At 38.5% G+C, this 21,428-nt stretch overlaps 1 protein-coding gene across 1 annotated transcript in view; it reads right to left on the bottom strand.

Moving 5' to 3' along the window:
• The window catches only part of CACNA1A (calcium voltage-gated channel subunit alpha1 A), a 216,363-nt gene extending 195,139 nt beyond the window's left edge, over positions 1-21,224 (bottom strand). Inside the window, exons 1-2 of the mRNA XM_088134001.1 lie at positions 21,132-21,224; positions 16,850-16,989 (exon numbers count right to left, since the gene is read on the bottom strand). Coding sequence (XP_087990127.1) covers positions 16,850-16,989; positions 21,132-21,224 — 233 coding nt within the window. The remainder of the gene's footprint in view (positions 1-16,849; positions 16,990-21,131) is intronic.
• Between the last annotated feature and the right edge of the window lie 204 nt (positions 21,225-21,428).

Here is a 21,428-nt window from a genome sequence, read left to right as displayed (position 1 = left end):
CAGTATGCAATTGAAGGCATCAGATGAACCTGTCATACTGATTGAGATCATTGGACTATTTAATACAATACTGTCAATGCTCATCAGCCAGACCCCTCTTATGTTCAGGCAGTATTTCCAATCTTCTCTGAATGTCTCAGAGACTGAGCCCAGAATCTTTTCAATGCAATGTGTTCAACCACTGAATCATTAGATTTTAGAGCAGTACAATTTCTGCATTAGAATCAGGTCATGCCAAGTTTATTGAAAGTAAAGGATGGACAGGATTGTGGAATGTAAAGTCCAGCATAAGTAGAGAAAATGGAATGCTAAATCCTTGAATAAGTGATTTGATAGACAAATTATTGGTTAGAGAAAGTGTTTGCTTCCCTTCCTACTCATCTATGTTACATTTTAAATTGTTCCTCAGACTACCACGTTACAGGAGTTTGTCACACAATATGTATTTCAACACATCTTATGTATTGGCCAATGTGGCTCTAAGTCTACTGTTGAAATCTGCTTTTTAGAATTAGAACCCCAGAGCAAATAGCAGAAATATAAACTGACAGTGCAGTTTATTCACATTCTTCCCACAAAGGGGCATAATTGGGTTGCAAGTATTCCTCAGAAAAAACAGCAGCTGCAGTGCAGTTGATGAAGCCATATGTAACTAAATGCTTTATAGAAACTCCTGACATGAAGAGACCCAGCTATATAAAAAATGCATTAAAAATTCCAAGTTACAAATTTTGTTATTTATATCCCACTCATCCATCTCCCTATGAAATTCTTGCAAGATGGAAGAAAAAAATCCTACTGAAATTAATCCAACAATTCACTTTTATCTCTTAAGGGGAATGGGGAAGAAACTGATAGCAGTACCACACCAGAGGCTTCCAGGGGCTGTGTGCATCTACAGGCCATGAGTTGCCTACCCACCTAAACAGCAGAGATGAAACAATAATCCCACAGAGAATTCTCAGAGAGAAGCTGAGGGGTCTTTCCTCAGTCAATCACAGGATGGGGATCAATCACAGATGGGTAGAATTTTGCTCAGGATTACCATTCTGTATAGAAACACTGGCTACCCAAAATAATTATCTGTCAATTGTGGGTGTCCTCTTACATTAAGTTCATAAGAATCTGTTGAAAACAAAGAAATGAGAAGGAAGCGCAAATCAGTGTAGACATAGAACAAATTAGATTGAGGATTATGTTGCTTGCATGGAGCTATTCTGCTAGTGAATGATAATCCTTTTTGTACTGTCTAAACAGGCCTTCTCTTTTTATTTTCTATCCCTCATTTCATCTCCATCCTGTTTTGTTCTCCCCTTCTTTGTATATTTATCCCTTCTCTCCATCCCACATCTCCATACTTCTTACAAGAAGGAGGAAACAGATTATGTGTTTTGTTTCTAGATGTGAGAATGGTTTAGGTGTATGTGATAAAATGGGGGATCAATTAATCTTATAAATAAATACCTTATTCTAGAAGCAACTGATTTTAATCAGTAGCTATTCAATTCTTGTATTTTTGTCCAGCCACTTCTCTTGTTTTCAGAACATGGTTCCTGGGAGGTATATTGTATATTCATGCATATTGTAAATGCCCACACATGTGAAACATAAATACATTACTGGAGGGGCAAATTACTTAGGACTGGTTTCAGTTAGAACTACTAACCAAAAGGTGAGAAAGCTGGGCATTGCATAGGATTGTGTTTTTATGAATGTGTGTCTGTGTTCATTCAGTTTACTCTTCCTATGGGGAGGAGTTCTCTTGAATTTACGATCATTTCTTTCAGATAAATAAGCCATGTCCTTGTTATTAGTTCCATTGTGCCCAGCACTCACTTTAGTCTTTGTCACTAAATTGACTGTAAAGCCAAATATTTTTCAACCCACAGTGAGATAAGATGAGGAAACTTCCATGGAGCTCTCCTTGGAAGGGAGAAACAGAGGTGGGGAAGGAAGGGAAATTAGTTTACCACCTCCCATTTCTTTTTGCCATGAACTAGTATAATCTCTGAGTTTCCATCTGTGCAATCCAGTAAGAAGCATTGCAGAAGTAGTTCCCAAACATCACCCTAATCCATTGACTGAAGCTACAAGCTGGAAAAATGAGGCTCTGCTGAAGCAGGCAAAAAAGAAATTAATGTTACTGAGAATTCTCAGACCCATCAACTAGGCTGCATTATGAAAAGTTTAGATCTTATTTTCCAGAAATACACAATATAAAACATAAATTGCCTTGGCTAAAAAATAAGGAATATGCAGCAGCAGCTATTAAAAATATTGTTAAATCTTGCCAGAGAAGCTGATAAGCCCTGGATTTGAGAAAGATAAATAGAACCAAATACCTTGAGGCTTATATGCACTATTAAGTTGACTACAGATCATTGACAGCTCAGGGGATTGCAATGCATATATGAACTGCTGAGTGTGCTATGCTGTGCCTACACTGTTTCATGTATCCATTCAAAGATGTCTACACTGAATTCCTACAGCAATTAGTGTAGGCATGATGTAGTCCATAATTACATTGCTACGGACAGACCTTTAGAAGAGGAGAATATTTTCATGCTTCTTTTTTTTTTCTATTTACAGGAAAGATATTTGCATTATAATTAAATGAATCAAACAACTTTTCTCTCAGTTCAAACAACAGAAGCATTTTCCCCCTTCCTATTGCAATAGGAACTGAAATAATGCCCAAATTCAGCCCAAACAATAATTACAGGGAACAATTACAAGGAGCAGACATTATGGCATATTGTGCAACAGCAATTCAGTTTAAAAAACCCTTGTTCTTAATTCCCATAATTGCACATATGTAATGCAAATACTCTCTGTGATGTGACAAATAAATACAAAGAAGGGAAATACATAGCCATAGGTAGTGGCAGACAAATGTGGAAGAAAAGGCTGAAGCTGCTGAGGATAGGATAAAGTAATAACTCCCACTTTCCTTTCTCACAAATCAGTGACTCAGACAGTGGGGGCTAGAGCTGAGTTGAATCATCTCCAATTTTTATGGAGCCAAGTAATTAAAAAAACCCTCGCACCTTGTAAATATTTCCATCTCTTCTAATTGTATGTGCTATTTTTCTTCACTGTCCTTGCTTTCATACCTATACCATATTTATTTTCTTAAATGAACCAGAGTATTTTTGTTTGAGTTCTTATGATATTGTCATAACATTCTAATATTGCTGGTAATATTGATGCAAGGCATCACTACAGCCAGTAAGACTAAACAGCAAAGGATGTCTGGATCGGTAAAGGCAAATAAGGCCAAAATGGCACTGAAAAAAGCAATATTAGGGCCATGAGAATACATCTACAGTGAGTAATCAAAAAGGGATGAAAGGGAAGGGACCTTTCAGCACTCATGGATAACAGACACAGCATGTCTTAAATAGCTTGACTCAATCCGGGAGGTGACCAGAAAAAATATGCACTTGATTCCCTAAGTGTGCCTGCATATCTGACAAATCTTGCAGTCATTTCCCTCAGCTATACACTTCTGGTTGTTGTCTTGTCCCTATAAATACTCAAGGGTCTTAATCTTCGAAATACCTCTGTTTAGCCCAGTCCTTTCTCCCTAAGTGATACAACTATAAGTCACTTCCCCATCACTTGAAGTGTGAGAAACACTGCTGCCTGCTGATGAATTTGCTTACACCAGAAGGACTCTTCCCATTTACAGGGTCTCCATAGCAACTGGCCATTTCCCATTCACTGTCTCCACAGTTGCTTTCATATGCTCATTCATGTTGGTTGCTTTAGCAACAGAACTCATCTCTTTGATATAATCTGCCAACTGCCTGTCTGTGTGCCCACCATTCCCATCTATGTGTATATATTGTAAGTGTGTACCCATCGGAGGGTACACGTGAGCAATGCTTTGAGGAAAAGGAACAAATATTTTATATCTCAACACAGGAGGGCAACAATATATTTTATTAATGGGAATTATTTCAGAATGTTGAAATAAATATGTTTAATGACTAATATAACCATGTATTCAACTAACTACATTTCCTGTGACACTTAGTATAATAAGCTACGTAGTTTGAACATAAAGGCCAAACCATTGTTTGGATGCTGACTCCAAGCTTGACTTTTGTACTCCTTCCTTACTGCTACACACTTGAACATTTCCTTCACTTTCTGATTGAAATTATGGTTTGCTCATACAGTCAAATTAAATAAACAGTAGTTTGCACAACTCTTTTTTTCTAGTTCCAGACAGGACTGAGGATAATGGATTTTCCTACAGCAGAACCAGGGCACCTACATGGATATCTCCTTCCCACTTGCTTTGGAGGTAGGGCTTAGATTACATCTGATGTTGCTTCTTGTGAAAGGGGTAACGTAATTCCCAGTTCTGGCCCTGACTTGGTCTGGAGAGGACACAAGCACTGGCTTCATCAAAGGCTCCCTCGATCTAGAGAAGAACCACCACAGCTACTGGAGGGTACATCAACCTTCCTCCAGAGAGCTGGATGACCTGAGCACTGGAGTGAATAGAAGCTGATGGTGGTGGGCACCCTATTCATCAACCCTTTCCCAAGAGAAGAGTGGCCTTCAATTTCCTCAGCTGGCTTTGCCAGTCAATATCCCCTCAACCTTTCATACTCCAGACACCCAAAGAAAAGGCCAGGGGATCTTAATGGACTGGAAAACAGGCTTCCCCTTCCATATCCATTTGCTAGGATTTTGATCCTATGGTCCAGACAACTATTCCAACTCATTCCACCAGATCACAGAAAGCTCAGACAGGGCAAGAACAAGCTAGCCACATCTGTTCCATTCATGGCAAATCCCAACCTGGATAACATTAGTTCTGAGTCAGGGGCATGGTGGCTAATGTGACCATTAAGATGCAACTCTGAAGAACTAGAATATGGAACTTTGTATCTAGTCTGTTCAAGGCTGGCAAGCTATTTGGAGAGAACCTATATTATGTCCTAATTAAAAATAAAGACAAAAGCAAAGCCCTGCCCCTAACCACTCCAAAATAAAAAGGCAAGGGAACCAGGCTATCCCATCCTTTTTTCACTACTGCACCCAAAGCAGATCCTTAGACTACAGGGACACAGATTTTTGGGGAATGAGCAGAAACCTTACAACAACCCAGGGGTAACATCTTCACCCAGTAGCAAGAAGTGTGGTACAAACACCAATTACTGTCACAGACTCCATGTAGACAGGAGGCTAACAGAATTGACTCATCTAGGAACCCAGATAATATCAGACACATGAGTCTGAAAGACAGTCTCACATATACTCCATAGAACTCACTAGCTCTCTCTGGCAAGATTACTTTGATCCATTCCCAGGTCACACAAGGCAATCCAATACCACCCAGTCAAAAAGGCCATAAATCACTTTCTGAGCATGAAAGAGGTTGAACAGGTCACATAATGCAAAAGATTCTTTGGATCATATTCCATATTGTTAATTACTACCAAGAAAAACAAAGAATGGCAAACCATTCTGGACCTGAAACAAATGAACTACCATATCAAATACCTAAAGTTCTGCATGAAAACTCTGAGATCAACCATAAAGTGGTTCCAGAAAAAAGATGCCTTGGCCTCACTTGGCTTACAGGAGACCTATCTATGCACCTCAATCCACCCATCTCATAGGAAGTTCATGAGGTTGAATACCAGGGTCTCCAATATCAGTTAAAGGCCCTACCGTTTGGTCTGTCAACTTCCAGAGTATTCAAGGTAATGGTGACTCAGATCACAGGAATACACATGTACACCTACCTAGACAACCTACTTATTTGATCTGCATTGACTGAACAAGAAAAAAAGCACATCAAGAGCAGAATGCAGCCCCTCAAGGATCTGGGTGTAGAGGACATATAGAATGGCCTTGGAGGATAGTGGGAAGGCAATGATCAGACAAGCATGGCTTAAGCCCATTTCAAGAGACAAATTTAAGAAAATACCTCGGGCCCCTCCCTAATTCACACAAACATAAGGTGAGGGAGGAGGGAAGCACATTCAGGCTTCTAGGATTCTGTTGTTATAGCTGTTCTAATAAAAGTAGTTTTAGACCCATATGGCATTTGTTTCTTAGTCTGGTCTACCTTGAGACTGGTTTTCAGATCAACGAAGACCTCATTCAACCACCTATCAGTCGCCTAATAATGACTCATAGGCATTATTCTGAATGCTAAAAAAGGCCTGATCTCTCTGCCAAAGGAGAGAAAGGAGATTATTCAGCAGCTATTAGTTCTCTGAAGCAGCTGTCCAGAAGTCCTGTTGGAAGTGGGACATGCAGCCTTCTCACCAGGTCCACTTCTCCACCTCAGGGGAGTGGGGGGAGGGTATGCACTGCCAAGACTGCGTAGCCTAGGAATCTAGACAAAGGAAGAAATCCAAGGCCACATACATTTCCTGGCACAGCATAGCAGCAAATCAAGGTATCTGATGAAAATGTACAACCTCTCTTGGCAAAATATGTCTAGAGAATCAAAAATGCAACAGTAAGCTGGTTCAGCTGCTAAAATCTAGATCCCGAAAATGGGTGGGTTTCAATACCCATAGCCACTTGATCTTGCCAGGGTTGAGCTTGAGCCTGCTCCTTCCCATCCAGGCCCCAATAATCTTCAGGGACTGGGGCAAGACCTTGATAGCATAATCTGGTCAGCCCAGGGTCGAGATTTATAGCATGCTGATGACACCTGACCCCAAACTGGGAGATGACCTCACCTGGAAGTTTTTGTATATATTACACAGTCAGGGCAAGTGTGTCAGCACTGAGGCACCCCACACGTCACTCAATTACAATGGTGATGGGTACATAATTGGAAGATCTGAAGGATCAGATTGGAGACAGATCCTCCTGGAGAAAATCCATCTAACTGGTCACTAAGTGTTAACGCCAACTTGATGGCACATAATCAATCAATCAATTACACTCAGAATATTGCTTTGGGAAATTTTTTTAAAAATGACCTATACAATTCTTAAATAAATGAATTTATTCCAAACCCAAAGCTAAAGAAAAAAAAGTGTATGAGAAGGATGGAGAAAATAGGATACTGTGGAATTCCAGTTGGTATGGTGTCAGGTGTCAGACCCAGTTCTTTCCCAAGTTAAGGACTTTTTATATCATGATATTTTTCTGCTTAATTGGCAAGCAAAACCCCACTCTTGTCTCTTTTTTCAAAGTACTTCCTTGTGATTCCAGTTGATTTATTATAGGTCCCAATTTGAGAAGACAGAGAATTCAGGGTTTCCCCTTTCCTTGGAGGGAAAGCGCCTTTGCAAGTGGACTAAATCTCCAGAGCCAAGCAAGAAAATAACAACAACAACAAAAAGCAAGTTTTATTGAGTTGCCTATTTATTTGACTTGTATACTGCTGACTCATGGTGGTTTTTAAAATTTCTTTTCCTACATTTTACACACTTTCAGAATGACTGAATTTATGAATTAAAACTAAAGTTATTGTGAGAGTTAGTTCTGTTGGACTTTGTTTTTAACGTCCCTTCATCTGTTATTTTTTGTTTTAGTTGTTTTTTATATCTTTTAATGCATTTATTGATTGTTTTAGCCTTGTTGTATGCCACCCGGAGTCACTTGCTGGTGAGATGGGTGGCTATAGAAATTGTATAAATAAATAAGTAATAAGCAGCTTGATCTGACTCTTGTCAAAACAAAGAACAGAGAGAAATGGGCCTTTCATTCAGTTTAGAAAGTCCAATTAGACAGTCCATTGCACATGGCAGGTAAAAGAAGCACAAAATGGTTTCAAATTTGATTCTATAAATAAGATTTGATCTTGCAAAATAACTGTCATTTAAATTCTTTTATTATGGCTTCAAACTTTCCTTCAATAAAACTTATTAATCAGAAGATCTTGGATTCTTGTGGTCTTGCCTAATTGGTTCTGGTCCTGCCTACAGCTGAAGTCTGATAGTTATGAAACAGAACATTCTGGCACCAAAGCTGAGACGTGATGCTTTAGTTCAGAAAATGGCAGAATTAAAAACCTCTGTGACTAATTCACATGAAACTAGGGTCAGGTAGCTTGAAAAATCTGACAAAAAAATGCCATAGATGTAGAAACAGCATACTGGATTACCTAAACCTGCAGAATGGCAGTATATTCAATTAAAACCCAGACATATTAGCTGTATCTAATACTCTTAATTTATTATCAGCACTGATTTAGTTTTTTTTTTTTTAATGAGCATTGAAATGTGTTTGGGGTCTGTAAATCTACAGTCTTTTTTAAAATAGGCAGTTAAAGAGTATTGCTAAGGTATAGATATTATATATTTATAACAACTATCTATAACAACTTTGAAATAAACAAATATGGGATATTCTAGTTAGGAAGCTACTTAAAAGCTAATTGTTCTCCCAGACCTTCGGAGAGGGAGCCTCCTTTACTTATGTTTGGTCTATAGCTGAATGTTTCATCCTTCTGGGTGCCCACAATATCTTTTTTTATGTATTGTTTTTCCTTTTTTTTAATCTGTAAGTTGCCCAGAGTTGGCAAGGAAACTGGGTGGCTTCAAAATTGGATTAACAAACAAATAAATAAGTAGGGGTCTTAAAGAATAGCAAATTTGTATTTTATCATGAGATTAATTCAACAAAAGTTCTTTCATATTTACCAGACACCCAGAGAACACTTTAAAAGGATTGTCAACTTCAGGATGTTGGAAAGGGACACTAATGGATATGATATGGACAGATCCACCTATTGTCCTTTTTTGGTTTACTGTCCATAAATCTGTTAATATATTTTTGGAAAGAGTAATATGGCTTAAATATAAGCATGTGATCTTAAATTATGTACTGAAAACTTGAAGTTTCTCCTTATACAAAGGATTCATTGAGCAGGGTGTATAGCTGAAAAAATGAGCTTTTAACAAAGAAAGATAAGGGTACCCTGAATTTTTCAGTCTTGGACTGATTATATACACTTACTCTCTACTTATGAACTGGCTCTGTATTAATATAAGCAAAGAAATGATGAATATTATTCCATGTGATCAATGGAATCTGTGTTTAAAAACTAAGTTGCTTTCAAATGTGTGTTCTTGCTTTTTTTCCTTTTCGTTCTTTTTTCTTCCTATATACTGAAGCAATAAGAATAAAAAAAGCAAGTATTACACCCAAAGGCTCAGACTTAATTAATATTTCAGGATTGATCTATTTACCTCCATGATTATTCAAAATACTGAACATACCTTAGGAATGGAAACCTCATTCTTAAGTTAGTGATTACCAATGGCTGCACATATGAATTGTGTATCCTCATCTGAGCCTCACTGTTACTTGCATTTTGTAGGCTGGACACTATTTTAGAGTATATGCCAAATAAAAGTGAGGATAAGTGCAACAAGGAACGTGGCTTTTACTAACATTTCCCTGAGACATGGGATAAGCTATCTGATCTGGTTCAGGTATTTTCTTCTCTTTTACATTTCAGTAGTTTTACGTTAATCTGTCTGGATCAGCTTCTGGCCACTGAGTTTTAATGAGATTCTGTTTCTATTATTAATTATTGTTGTACTATTTTGAAAGAGGATTTTATATTGGCATTTTTATATTATTGCTTTGTAATTTTTCTCTTGTTTTGTTTCCAGATTTTTCTTACATTCTTTCAAAAGTAAGTTTTTTCTATACATTTATTCCACCTATTCACCAACATCTTGCATGTGGTCATTCCCTAGGTTCAAATCTAATTCCATTTTGTTTCTATTCCCCATTTGTTGGTAGTATTAATTCTCTACATCTCAATAACTGATGGTTATTATAATAAAGCTACAAGCAGATATAAGGTCTCCATCATCCAGTTAATTCAGCTATGAAATTAATTTGTTTTATTGTTTTACAAAGTAAGATCCCTTACTCCCACTATGTCTATCAGTAATGTTTTTGTTCTCTGACATTTTACTTCTTTACAGCACTCCCTATCACAAATCCTAAAATAATAATTTACTCAAACTGTAGCCTAATAATTCCTTCTAGCCATAAATGTAGAAAAATCCTCTGTGGCCTTTAGGACAACATTTTTTATCAAGCCCTTTTGACATTGGTTTATGCCTTTTATTCATTGAACTAGAATAGTTTCAGATAGCTTGTCAAGTAGAAACCTGACATACTTGCTTAAATTCTGAAACATGATCAGTATGCAGGGATGTCATCTAAATATATTACAAAGGTTGTTAAAACCACTGAGTTTAATGTTTAAGAATTTATAATATTTTATTTCAATAACCTATGAATAGCCTGAGCAGCAGATGGGCAAACATCTAGGGCATGACCTTAAGACTCATCTTTAATCCCAGTTTGCAATAACTTCTACACTTCTCACTCTAACAATTAGCTTTTTTCCTCACTGTTTTAATCTCTGGGTCTACCTTTCTCTTCTTTTTCTTGCTCTACTTTTTCTAATTAGTGGTTGCTAGAATACAATACAAATGCATTGTAACATTTATATTTGACAAGTGATTCAATTGTGGGTCATCTTGGTTGAAGATCTACAATATTAGGCATAGTGGACAACCCACAGCTGTAGAGTCACATTCCACCTTCAGACCTCCTGGAAGAATTATTGTTCCTTTCCTACACAGTATTGATACTGAGGGAAAAAACAAAAAAACAAAAAGAAGCAGGAAAAAGAAGGGAGTGGGGGAAAGAGGGAAGAAAGATAATGGACCTGCCCAAACTCTGGCTGCTGGTAGATTTCTCCACATGGCAATGCTGTCCCCAGAAAAAAGATCCCCCATTTTATTCTCAGATGTGTCATAAAATAGGGAGGATCAAAGACAGAGGCAGAAAAAAATCTAGAAAGACAAATGCAAAAGCAACAGTTCAGTCTCCTTAATTCAATGGAAGAGAAACTAAACCAGTTTGAAATGGAAATAAAATCTACTGATAAAGACAACAACTCAAAATATGTTGGAAACTTATTTGTGTAATTATCTTGTTTTCAAAGCATTCTCTTTTTTAGGATTATAGAATCATAGGTTGGAAGGGATCTTGGGGGTCATCTATTCTAACCTTCTGCCTAAAGCAGGAATCCTCAGACCATCCTAGACAAATGGCTGTCCAACATTTGCTTGAAAATCTCCAGCGATGGAGCACCTGTGAATTTTGGAGACAGGCTGCTTTATTGCTTAATAGCTCTCATCGCCAGGAAATTTCTCCTTATTTTGAGTTTGGATCTCTTTCTGTAAGGTTTTCACCCACTGGTTTTTATCCTACCCTCAGGCACTATGGAGAATAAATTCACACCCTGTGACAGCTCTTCAGGTATTGGAAGATAGCTAAGTCTGTCTTTAGCCTTCTCTTCTTTAGGCTAAACATTCCCCATTCCTTAAACTGTTTTTCATAGGATTTAGCCTCTACGCCTCTCACCATCTTTGTGGCTCTTCTCTCTGCACGCCTTCCAGTTCCTCAACATCTTTGCTGTATTGGGGCAACTAAACCTGAACACAGTATTACAGGGGCAGTCTGACCCTATCTTGTCCTGCTCTCCCTTATAATTCTGACATAGAATGACAGAACACTGCAGGCTTCAAAACAGTGAAAGATTTGTTTATTCTTAATTGGTATCTTCAGCTTTAGATTTTCTGAGTTCAGGGACATGATTTCTCTTGAAAGGTTAATTTAAAAATTGCACTGAGGGCATGAAATATTGATGCATGTCTGACCAGCTTTGACCTAATCTGGAAGAAAGTTCTTCACAGAACAACAGGGTCCCACAGAAGTGGTTGATGCTTTATAATTATTCAATAAGGACTATAGGTTCTCTGGATTCAGATGACTGCTAAGATTTGTGTATGTGTTTAACAGTACAGAGGGCAGGCTAGTTTAATGGATGCAGTATGAATGGAAATACAGTTGGAATTGTTACTAAAAGGTTCTAGAATTTTCTGAATTTCTTTCAAATGTGGAGTCTCAGATTCTTACCCTGAATCATATCCATTTTCCAAATCTATGAGCATTTATGCCACAATAAAGCTGTGCCATGGACAAGAAGAGACAGTTTCTTTAGGCAAACAGAGATAAACCAAAGTGGAGTGAAAGAACCATATAATTTACACAAATTGCAGTATATGGGAATAACTGTTAGGCCTACAAAGATTGGACTAAAATTATTAATTTTGAGGGAGGGAGGGAGGGGAAGGAGGGGAGGGAGGGAGGAAAAGAGACTTAATTCTTTTCCATTAAACCTACTGTTGTATTTTGATATACTAATGATATCTAGTGAAAAATAATCTGTTTCTTCCCAGATCCTGTTCCTACAATTTGTCTGTTTTGTTTGAGGTCTGCTAGTTTACTTATCTAGCTACTTCTCAGAAAAAATGATAGGAAACCTCCTTCTCTTTTCACCATTCAGGCTGTGCACAAAGGCTCCCTGGCATTCAGGACACATCTAGAAACTAGAAAGCTCCTTTAAGTAATAATGCAGGGAAGACTCCCTAATCAAGAAACAAATATGGCCTGGCATACTAATAAGCTGCATCCTGTGAGGGATGCAGCAGGCAGTGGCATTTTAAGTAGGTGGTAGTAGTGGTGGTCAAGTAATATTGAAACATATGATCATCCTAACCTGCATTTTGAACAGGTTCAATTCAAGAAGATTGCCAGAACACACAGATCATTTCTAAAAGTCTAAAAGTCACAAAGCTCAGTTCTAGAATATGTGTGACAGAGCATTTACAGTATATATTTGCATTAGCACATCCTAGTAAGGATGAAGACTATTTAGGGGAAAAGTTTAGAGGACTGTTGTCTTTTTGATCCTTAAAAATATACTTACATCTGGAATAATTTTCCAGCAAAACACAAAGCACTAAGACTTAGGGTACAACCTCTGCAGTGTTTAGCTGTAATCTTAAAATGCCTATACCAACTAATATCCTGTTTAAGATGTCGTGGTAAAATGCTGATCAGATGTTACCAAGGAGATGCATGAAGGAGATGGATGGTTTCTGTATGTATTTATTTACTTCAGTCTATTTTATTCTTTAGTATATATTATTCATCACAAAAAAGCCAAAAGATAAATACTTTCATATAAACTAAGATGCCAAAAAACTGCTACCAATTATACATCAGTAATATAGACATTTTGCCCTTGAAGGTCTGATTCTAATCTTTAATACATAAGACTCAAAATATTACATTTATTTTTATCACTGTTGCACAGGAGTGCCATAGTCATAACTTCTTTTATGGAAGTCTACCATCTGAGCCTGAAAATTTCAACTATTAAAGACCATATGTTGCACCTTCCCAAACCACCATGGTCCAGATTACAACACCCCAAAGGTTATTTAAAATGTAGTTCTAGAGCCCAAGAACATGCCTTTAAAAAAGGATATAAAATTAATATGTTGGAAAAATGGGTAAATAACTGACTTTAATTTCCTTAATGACATGTTCCTCAATCTGGAAAAAAACACTCTGAAACCCTTGCTTCCAAGAGCTTTCAGGTACACTATAAATTATGAATCTGCAGACACTGTGAAGAAGAAAAGAAAGAACACCTGGAGAAAGAAAGCAAACTCAGAGCAGAAAGACAATTCCACGTAGCAGGAACTTTGCTTGAGTATCCCTTCCAAGGGTTAGAATTTAAGAATTATTATGTACCTTTGTTATATCAACTTTCAGGTAAAGGGCATTATTAATTTTTTATTTTTTTTCTCAAGAATTAGGGACTTAGTTGACGATGTGCAATTTTCTCAAAGCTAACTCCATGAGTTTCATAACTGAAATGGCATTTGGGCTTGATTTACCTTGACCAAAGTTAGTACTACCTGAAAAGAGAAGTCTTTGTTTCAGAAGAAAGAAAATATTTTCAGATTTAATTCTAATATGATCCAACCTATCCAACTGGGGATATTTTTTTTTAAAGCTAGAATATCCCTGCAGTCAAACTACTAAATATATATAGCAAGCTATTAGATGAGGATGTCCACAGGGTGGGGTAAAAAAAAATTCAAGAGGGTGGTCACCTTCAATATGTGTTGCACCATCATGGCTGCCCTCTTGACTTTTTTGATCATACCTTACAGACCCCCCTGCCATCAGATGAAACTCCAGGAGCAAAACAATGATTATTATAACAATGCATGGCAGAAAGGAATAGGCAGAAGCAGCAAGGAACAGTGAAACTAAATTGCAAATAGTTCAGCACGTGCGTTATATCTCTACAGAGTATGTACTCATCTCACATCCAAGAATGCTCAGTGAACTTGGGTCTTTGTCTCAGAGAAAAGGACTTTTTGTTCTCAAGAAATTGCTAGCAGGCTGAGAAGCAGCACAGAACAAGCCCTGCTGCAAACTAGGAAAAGTGAGAAGACACTGCATTACAGACACAATGTACCTGTTACACATATAGATCCAGAATGTTATGTTCATGCACCATTCTTAAAGCTATACTGTTAAAAAATGTGCAAAAACTCCATATATAAAAGTTGGCACATAAAAAAGGCAAAGCAACATTAGTATAGGCTTGTAGCAGAGACCACTGTCGATTTTCTGCCTGTTTTTGTAAGAGTGAAGACTAAAGCAGGATTTTAACAGCAGAGAGGAAATTTGAAAACAGCCTCATAATAGTTAAAATGAGGATATAACTTTTTCTGTACTTATCCTACAAATTTTCAAAATGATTGAGTTTGAGTGGAGGGAAAGTTCAATTAAATGATGGAAAAACAGAATATAAATATCCAAAATAAGGAATATATAGAAGGCGCTTAACTGGCTCTTACTGGTTAGCTATATGCACTTCCCATTTCCAGAACACATTCTGTAACTGTTTTTGCCATTCCACATACATCTAACAGTTGTGTGAAAAAGAAAGTACACCCTCTTTGAGTTCTATGGTTTTATGTATCAGGACATAATAAAAATCATCTGGTCCTTAGCAGTTCTCAAAAGTAGGTAAATACAACCTCAGACAAACAACAACACATGACATATTACACCATGTCATCATTTATTTTACAAAAAGAAAGCCAAAATGGAGAAGCCATGTGTGAAAAACTAAGTATACCCTTACTGCTTCCATAGGTATGAAGAGGCTAAGTAGCAGCCAGGTGCTGCTAATCAAATGCTCTTGATCAACTGATCATCAGCAACTGTGACTACCTCTAAAAGCCAAAGTTTTAGGAGTTTGCTGGTCTTGAGCATTGAGGTGTGTGTTAACACAATGCCAAAGAGTAAAAACATCAGCAATGATCTTAGAGAAGCAATTGTTGTTACCCATCAATATGGGAAGGGTTATAAGGCCATTTCCAAACAATTTAAAGTCCATCATTCTACAGTGAGGAAGATTATTCACAAGTGGAAAACATTCAAGACAGTTGCCAATCTAACCAGGAGTGGATGTCCCAGCAAATTCACCGCAAGGTCAGACTGTGCAATCCTCAGAGAAATTGCAAAAAATCCAAGACTTACATCTCAGACTCTACAGGCCTCAGTTAGCATGTTAAATGTTAAAGTTCATGACAGTACGATTAGAAAAAGACTGAACAAGTATGGTTTGTTTGGAACGATTGCCAGGAGAAAGCCTCTTCTCTCTAAAAAGAACATGGCAGCACAGCTTAGGTTTGCAAAGTTGCATCTGAACAAATCACAAGACTTCTGGAACATTGTCCTTTGGACAGACGAGACCAAAGTGGAGATGTTTGGCCATAATGCACAGTGCCACATTTGGCAAAAAACAAACACAGGATATTAGCACAAACATCTCATACCAACTGACAAGCACGGTGGTGGAGGGTGATGATTTGGGCTTGTTTTGCAGCCACAGGACCTGGGCACCTTGCAGTCAAGTCGACCATGAACAACTCTGTATACCAAAGTATTCTAGAGTCAAACGTAAGGCCATCTGTCTGACAGCTAAAGCTTGGCCAACATTGGGTCATGCAACTGGACAATGATCCCAAGCACACCAGAATGGCTGAAAAAGAAAAGAATCAAGGTGTTGCAATGGCCCAGTCAAAGTCCAGACCTCAACCCGACTGAAATGCTGTGGCAGGACCTCAAGAGAGCTGTGCATAAACAAATGCCCACAAACCTCAATGAACTGAAGCAATGTTGTAAAGAAGAGTGGGCTAAAATTCCTCCACAATGATGTGAGAGACTGATAAAGTCATACAGAAAATAATTACTTCAAATTATTGCTGCTAAAGGTGGTTCTACAAGCTATTGAATCATAAGGTGTACTTAGTTTTTCACACATGGCTTCTCCATTTTGGCTTTCTTTTTGTAAAATAAATGATGACATGATGTAATATGTCATGCGTTGTTGTTCATCTGAGGTTGTATTTACCTACTTTTGAGAACTGCTAAGGACAGATGATTTTTATTATGTCTTGATACATAAAGCCACAGAACTCAAAGAAGGTGCACTTTCTTTTTCACATGACTCTATATATCATATACAGAAGCAGTAAGGCACAGTAAAACTAAACTGCAAATTGCTCAGTTAAAGATAAGTTAAATATGATTTTATGTGAGTAAAGCATATATACAATTTGTGTGTGGGGATGGTAGTAATAAATAACTTGGCTAAAGCAGCTGAGCCAACATTCAACTTACTGAAACTATATGACCTGCTTGTGATCAGCGCTGATACACTAAAAACTGTCTTCATTGTATGTTTTATGTATAACATAAATTCAAATCAGAAGATTCAAGCCAAGCTACCTCTGCTTTTCAGGCTAGTTATTCCTCTTATGTTGTAACAGAGTCAAAGATTTTCAGATCTTCTTCCTGATCTAGTCACTGGTCAGTGACTATTAAAGAGAACTACCAGGGAGAATGCAAATATTAAGAACTGACAGCAATTAAGAAATCAGCTACTTACCCTGTGAGAACCACCACAAAGTCCATCACATTCCAGCCATTCCTTAGGTAGGATCCCTTGTGGAAAGCAAACCCTAAGGCAATAATTTTAATTCCAGCCTCAAAACAAAATATCCCAATGAAGTATGGTTCGGTGTCATCCTAAAAAAGATTATATAGAAATATTATTACCTAGTGATTACATTTTTACCCCATATTTTCTTCGAAGAGCTCTTCCTACCCATGTTGTTCTCATTAAGCCAATGACAGGTACACATAAAAATAGGTAGAGCTCTGACTGCACCATTTAGCCAGCATCTTGATTTTTTTGCCCACAGCCTATGGACACCTCTGCCATTGCTTACTGTAGTTGGGGCTGATGAGAATTAAAATCCAAAATATCTAAAGGGAATCAGAGTATTCATCCTTGGGCCAAGCTGGTAATATGACTAGCTCAGAATTACCAAGGAAACTACACAGAAAGGATGGGTCACCAGGATCTTACCTTCTGATTACACCTGGCTGGGCATGAAGATATTCTAGGATATTTTTATCCTACTTTGCAAATATGGGTAGGTCAGTCTTGCAAATCCTTCAAAATCAATCAATTCCATTAATGTAGGATTCTACTGCAAATTATGTTTCCAGTAGATTGACATTGTTTAAACAATACCGGGGAGTAAAAGACTCATTGGGAGAAAAATCATCATATTTCATTATTGGAAAGTGGGGTAAAACCTCCTTGAAAATTTTGCTTGAAAAATGGTACACTTTCAGTATACAGACTGTTCTTATGTAGGCTTCATTAGACAGTGCTATACTCTGATGTCAGACAAACAAGCAACTGCTGCATTTCAGTTTTGGCTCCACTCCTAACCACATACCAGAAATGTTTAGTTGGCAGCTCTGGTTCCACATAACGGATGATGTTCACGAACAAAGATAATTTCATCAAAAGACAGGACGATTTTACTGCACCTTATGAAAAGGAGGAAGAACTTGACCTAGGATAGGGCTGATGAAAGGAGGCTGCTGTGTATGCAGATATGTTCAGACCCAGAAAACTGAGGCACTCCTAAGCAAAGGAGCCAACTGAAGCAGGCTATGGATGAGCAAGAGCACAAGAGTGAAGAGTGGTAATGGAGGCTGCCTGCCTCCATTACCACCCCTCTGAGTGATCCATGCCTGCCTTGGGTTGATAGGGTTTTCAGCTGGGCAGGTCCATCCATAGGCTGAACCAGCTCCATAGATTGGGCCAACAGGGCCATTCTGGTAAACAGGATGTTACTGCTGGGTGACTTTTGTACCTAACATTTATTAATTATATTATATTTATATACCACCACAATTGCACAACTCTTGGTGGTATACAAAAGATAACACCTACGCACTAAACATACAAGAGTAAAATCAATAAAAATAAAAACCCCAAAGGCCAAGTAGCATATAGCATTTCTATTGCATTATCTAACTATTTAATAACATTATTGGGAAGAGTTCAACTTGAACTGCTTCTGGAAGATCAAAAGAGATGGACCAAGTCTTATTTCCAGGGGAAAGCTATTCTGCCATATGAGACTCATGACAGAAAAAAACTTCCTTCTGGCTTCCACATCCCCCCAATTTCACCGTAGTGGAGAATTACAAGTTATTTATTTATTTATTTTAATAGACTTGTCCCCGCCCATCTCCCCACAACGGGGGACTCTGGGCGGCTTACAACAAACTAAAATCAGAAATACAATTAAAAGTTATAATTCTCCATGATGCTTATATTAGACAGGTCAATTCTAGTTGAACTAAGTGGTCCTAGTGATACCAGCACCAAGCTATGTGGGGCTTTACAGGTTAAAACTAATATTTAAATTTGCACCCCAAAACCTACAGATAAGCAATACATGGCCCAAAGATGGTCCTTCAGGTAACCAGGCCCTATGCCATGAAGGACTCTATAGGTATCATCAAAACCTTAAATTGCACCCAGACGTTCAGTGGTAGCCAATGTAGCTTGCTCAGCAGACATGTCACGAGTGTACCACAACACGCCTATAACTGCCTGTGTGGCTGTATTCTGAACCAGTTGCAACTTCAAAATGGCCTTCAAAGGCAACCCTATGCAGAGGGCATGATCAACTGTGAAATGATGGCATGGTCAACTGTGAGGAGAGAGTTCTGGTCCAGAAAACTGTGCAGTTGGTGCATCAGATGAATCTGGACAATGGCCCTCTCAATTATAGTTGTCACCTGCGTTTTCAGCAGGAACTAACAATCTAAGAGGACTCCAAATTGCACAAAAGTTCTATCTGGGGAAGTGCTACTCTCTTCGGAACTAAATATGGCATACTAGGAGAGCTGGAAACACCACATAGATAGTAAAAAGCAGGGGAGAACTGAGCCTATGGCTCTCTACAAGAGGCCATCTCTCAACCACCATCGGAAACCACTTGCTGAGGAAGGATTAAAACTACTAAAATAAAATGCCCCAATTCCCAACCCCTGCAGGTGGTCCAGAAGGATACCATCTTTGTTGGGATCAAAGGCAACCAATAGGTACAGAAAAGGTGCACTCCCCTCATCTAGGTCCTGACAAAGATTATCAACCAACACAACAAATGTGGTTTCTATCTCATGCCTGAACCCTGATTGAAAAAGAACCAGATAATCTGCTTTCTCTAGGGTGCTCTGTATCTGCCTCCTCACGGCCTCAACAACTTTCCCCAAAAAGGGAAGGTTGGAGAAAGGATGACAGTTGTGTAACACTACTGGATCCAGGGAAATCTACTCTTAAGTACTACTCCTACTTTTAAGTAGGAGAAGTGTTATGGCCTTCTTCAATGTGACAGGGAACATACTCTCTTCTAGTGAGGACTTAGTCACCTCCCAGATCCAGGTAACCTTTGCAGGAGCCAGGTGACTCAGGGAACTAGACCATAAATGATACAGGACATACTAGCGAGTAGTCTATTCACTTCACAGGAATCCATAGGCCAAATGAGTCTATGACAACATGGCAAAAAACATTATGCTAGTCACCACCACAGATTCTGTTCATGAAAAGTCAAGACTTTGTCAAATCTGAGCAACTTTGTTGGCAAAACCAGTGCAAAATGGATATAGCTGCCAGGCAGGAGATCTTCCTTCCCAACAGAGAGTTTGCCAAACAAGGCAGGTGTCCAACAATCTGCTGATGCAATAAGGGAGAAGAGCACTTTTACTCCCATCACCAAAGTGTATGCATCAACTTGAGCTCTTACCTGTGCTTGACAGATTCATTTCTGATCTTCCTTTATTGGCATTCCACGCATTATTTCTGCCACTTTATCTCCCAGGACTACTCAGTAAACCAAGGAACCAGTTGGGATTGTTCAGCAGAAAGAAGCTGCTTGGAAGCAATTCTGTCAAGTTCAGGTCACCTCCTGTTGCCAGTGGCTACAGGAAACAACCTGGGTTGCCTACCACATCACTGGGAAATTTCCCAAGCCCCTGCAGGAATCTTCTGGTTCCATAAGATGTCTGGAGCAGACTATTCTAATTAGCCATTTGTGATGGAGGATTTGGATGAGGAGGTTCAAGGACAGAAGCATTTCCTCAACCCATAGCCCGAGCCTGGGAAAGCGAAGAGGATGAGACTGGCACCACCCTAAGGAATTCATAGTGTTTAGTTGCAAGCTTTGGGAGATTCTGTCTAGCAGGTACAAGCTAATAAAGTAACTGAGCTGTTCCAGTACTGTCTCATGGAGTTTCTTGGGCTGAACCTGACAATTTGCCTCATAGAGATCATGAGTCCTGAATCATGGAGATGGAAGTCATCCAACACCAACAAGCAAAAACACCCAGTATCAGTCCCAAGATTAGATCTAGGAATTCAGAATGGGATACTGCCAGACAGCAGGGTAGCCAGTTCACCAGCAGGATCCCCAGCTCATCCCTATGGCATACCTGGCTACCTCAGGAACAGGAAACCCTGGTCAAGGGAAAAATATCTAAAGATCAGCACATCTCCTCATCCCCAATCTTAACAGTAAGCTTAATGAAGTTCCTGAAACCTGGGAAGGCAGATTTCCATGAGGGTGATACATGTCACCCTCTAGATGTTTCTGGATCTTAAGTTCAATTTCTCTGCGTATTCTATTTTAATCGTAATCACTTATTTTGCAGAAATCCATCTGTAGTGCTAATTTAGGGCTGTGAAAAGGGACCAAACCAGATGTTGCATTGGGCCCCAGATTCCTTAAACTGGCCCTCCACAGGGCTTATAATTTTTTTTCTATATTAAAGTTTAAGACAATGAGAATGCTACTCACCAATCGTTCTGACATTGGTGTCTTGTCTCCATCAGGTAGGTGTTGCTCCAGAGCAAGGACAATGCAGTTTGCTATGATAGTTGCTAAAATCATGTATTCAAAAGGAGTAAGGCAGGGTTAAGGAAAGACTCACAGACAAGAGGATTTTTAGATGTGGCCAAAAAAGGAGCATTCTCGGTATCACCTACTTCCTATGCCAATGTTTTCTATTATGAGTTCCATGAACATCAATGGATGCTAAAAATATCATTTAGCTTGGAAGTCTTGCATTGAATAGAGCCATTTCAAAATCAAATT

Source organism: Python bivittatus, unplaced genomic scaffold, assembly GCF_059951505.1.
Source record: "Python bivittatus isolate LINGU-HERP-01145 unplaced genomic scaffold, Pbiv_v1 ctg000080_np1212, whole genome shotgun sequence".
Classification (NCBI taxonomy): Eukaryota; Metazoa; Chordata; class Lepidosauria; order Squamata; family Pythonidae; genus Python; species Python bivittatus.
This window is presented reverse-complemented; position numbering and strand designations above follow the sequence as displayed.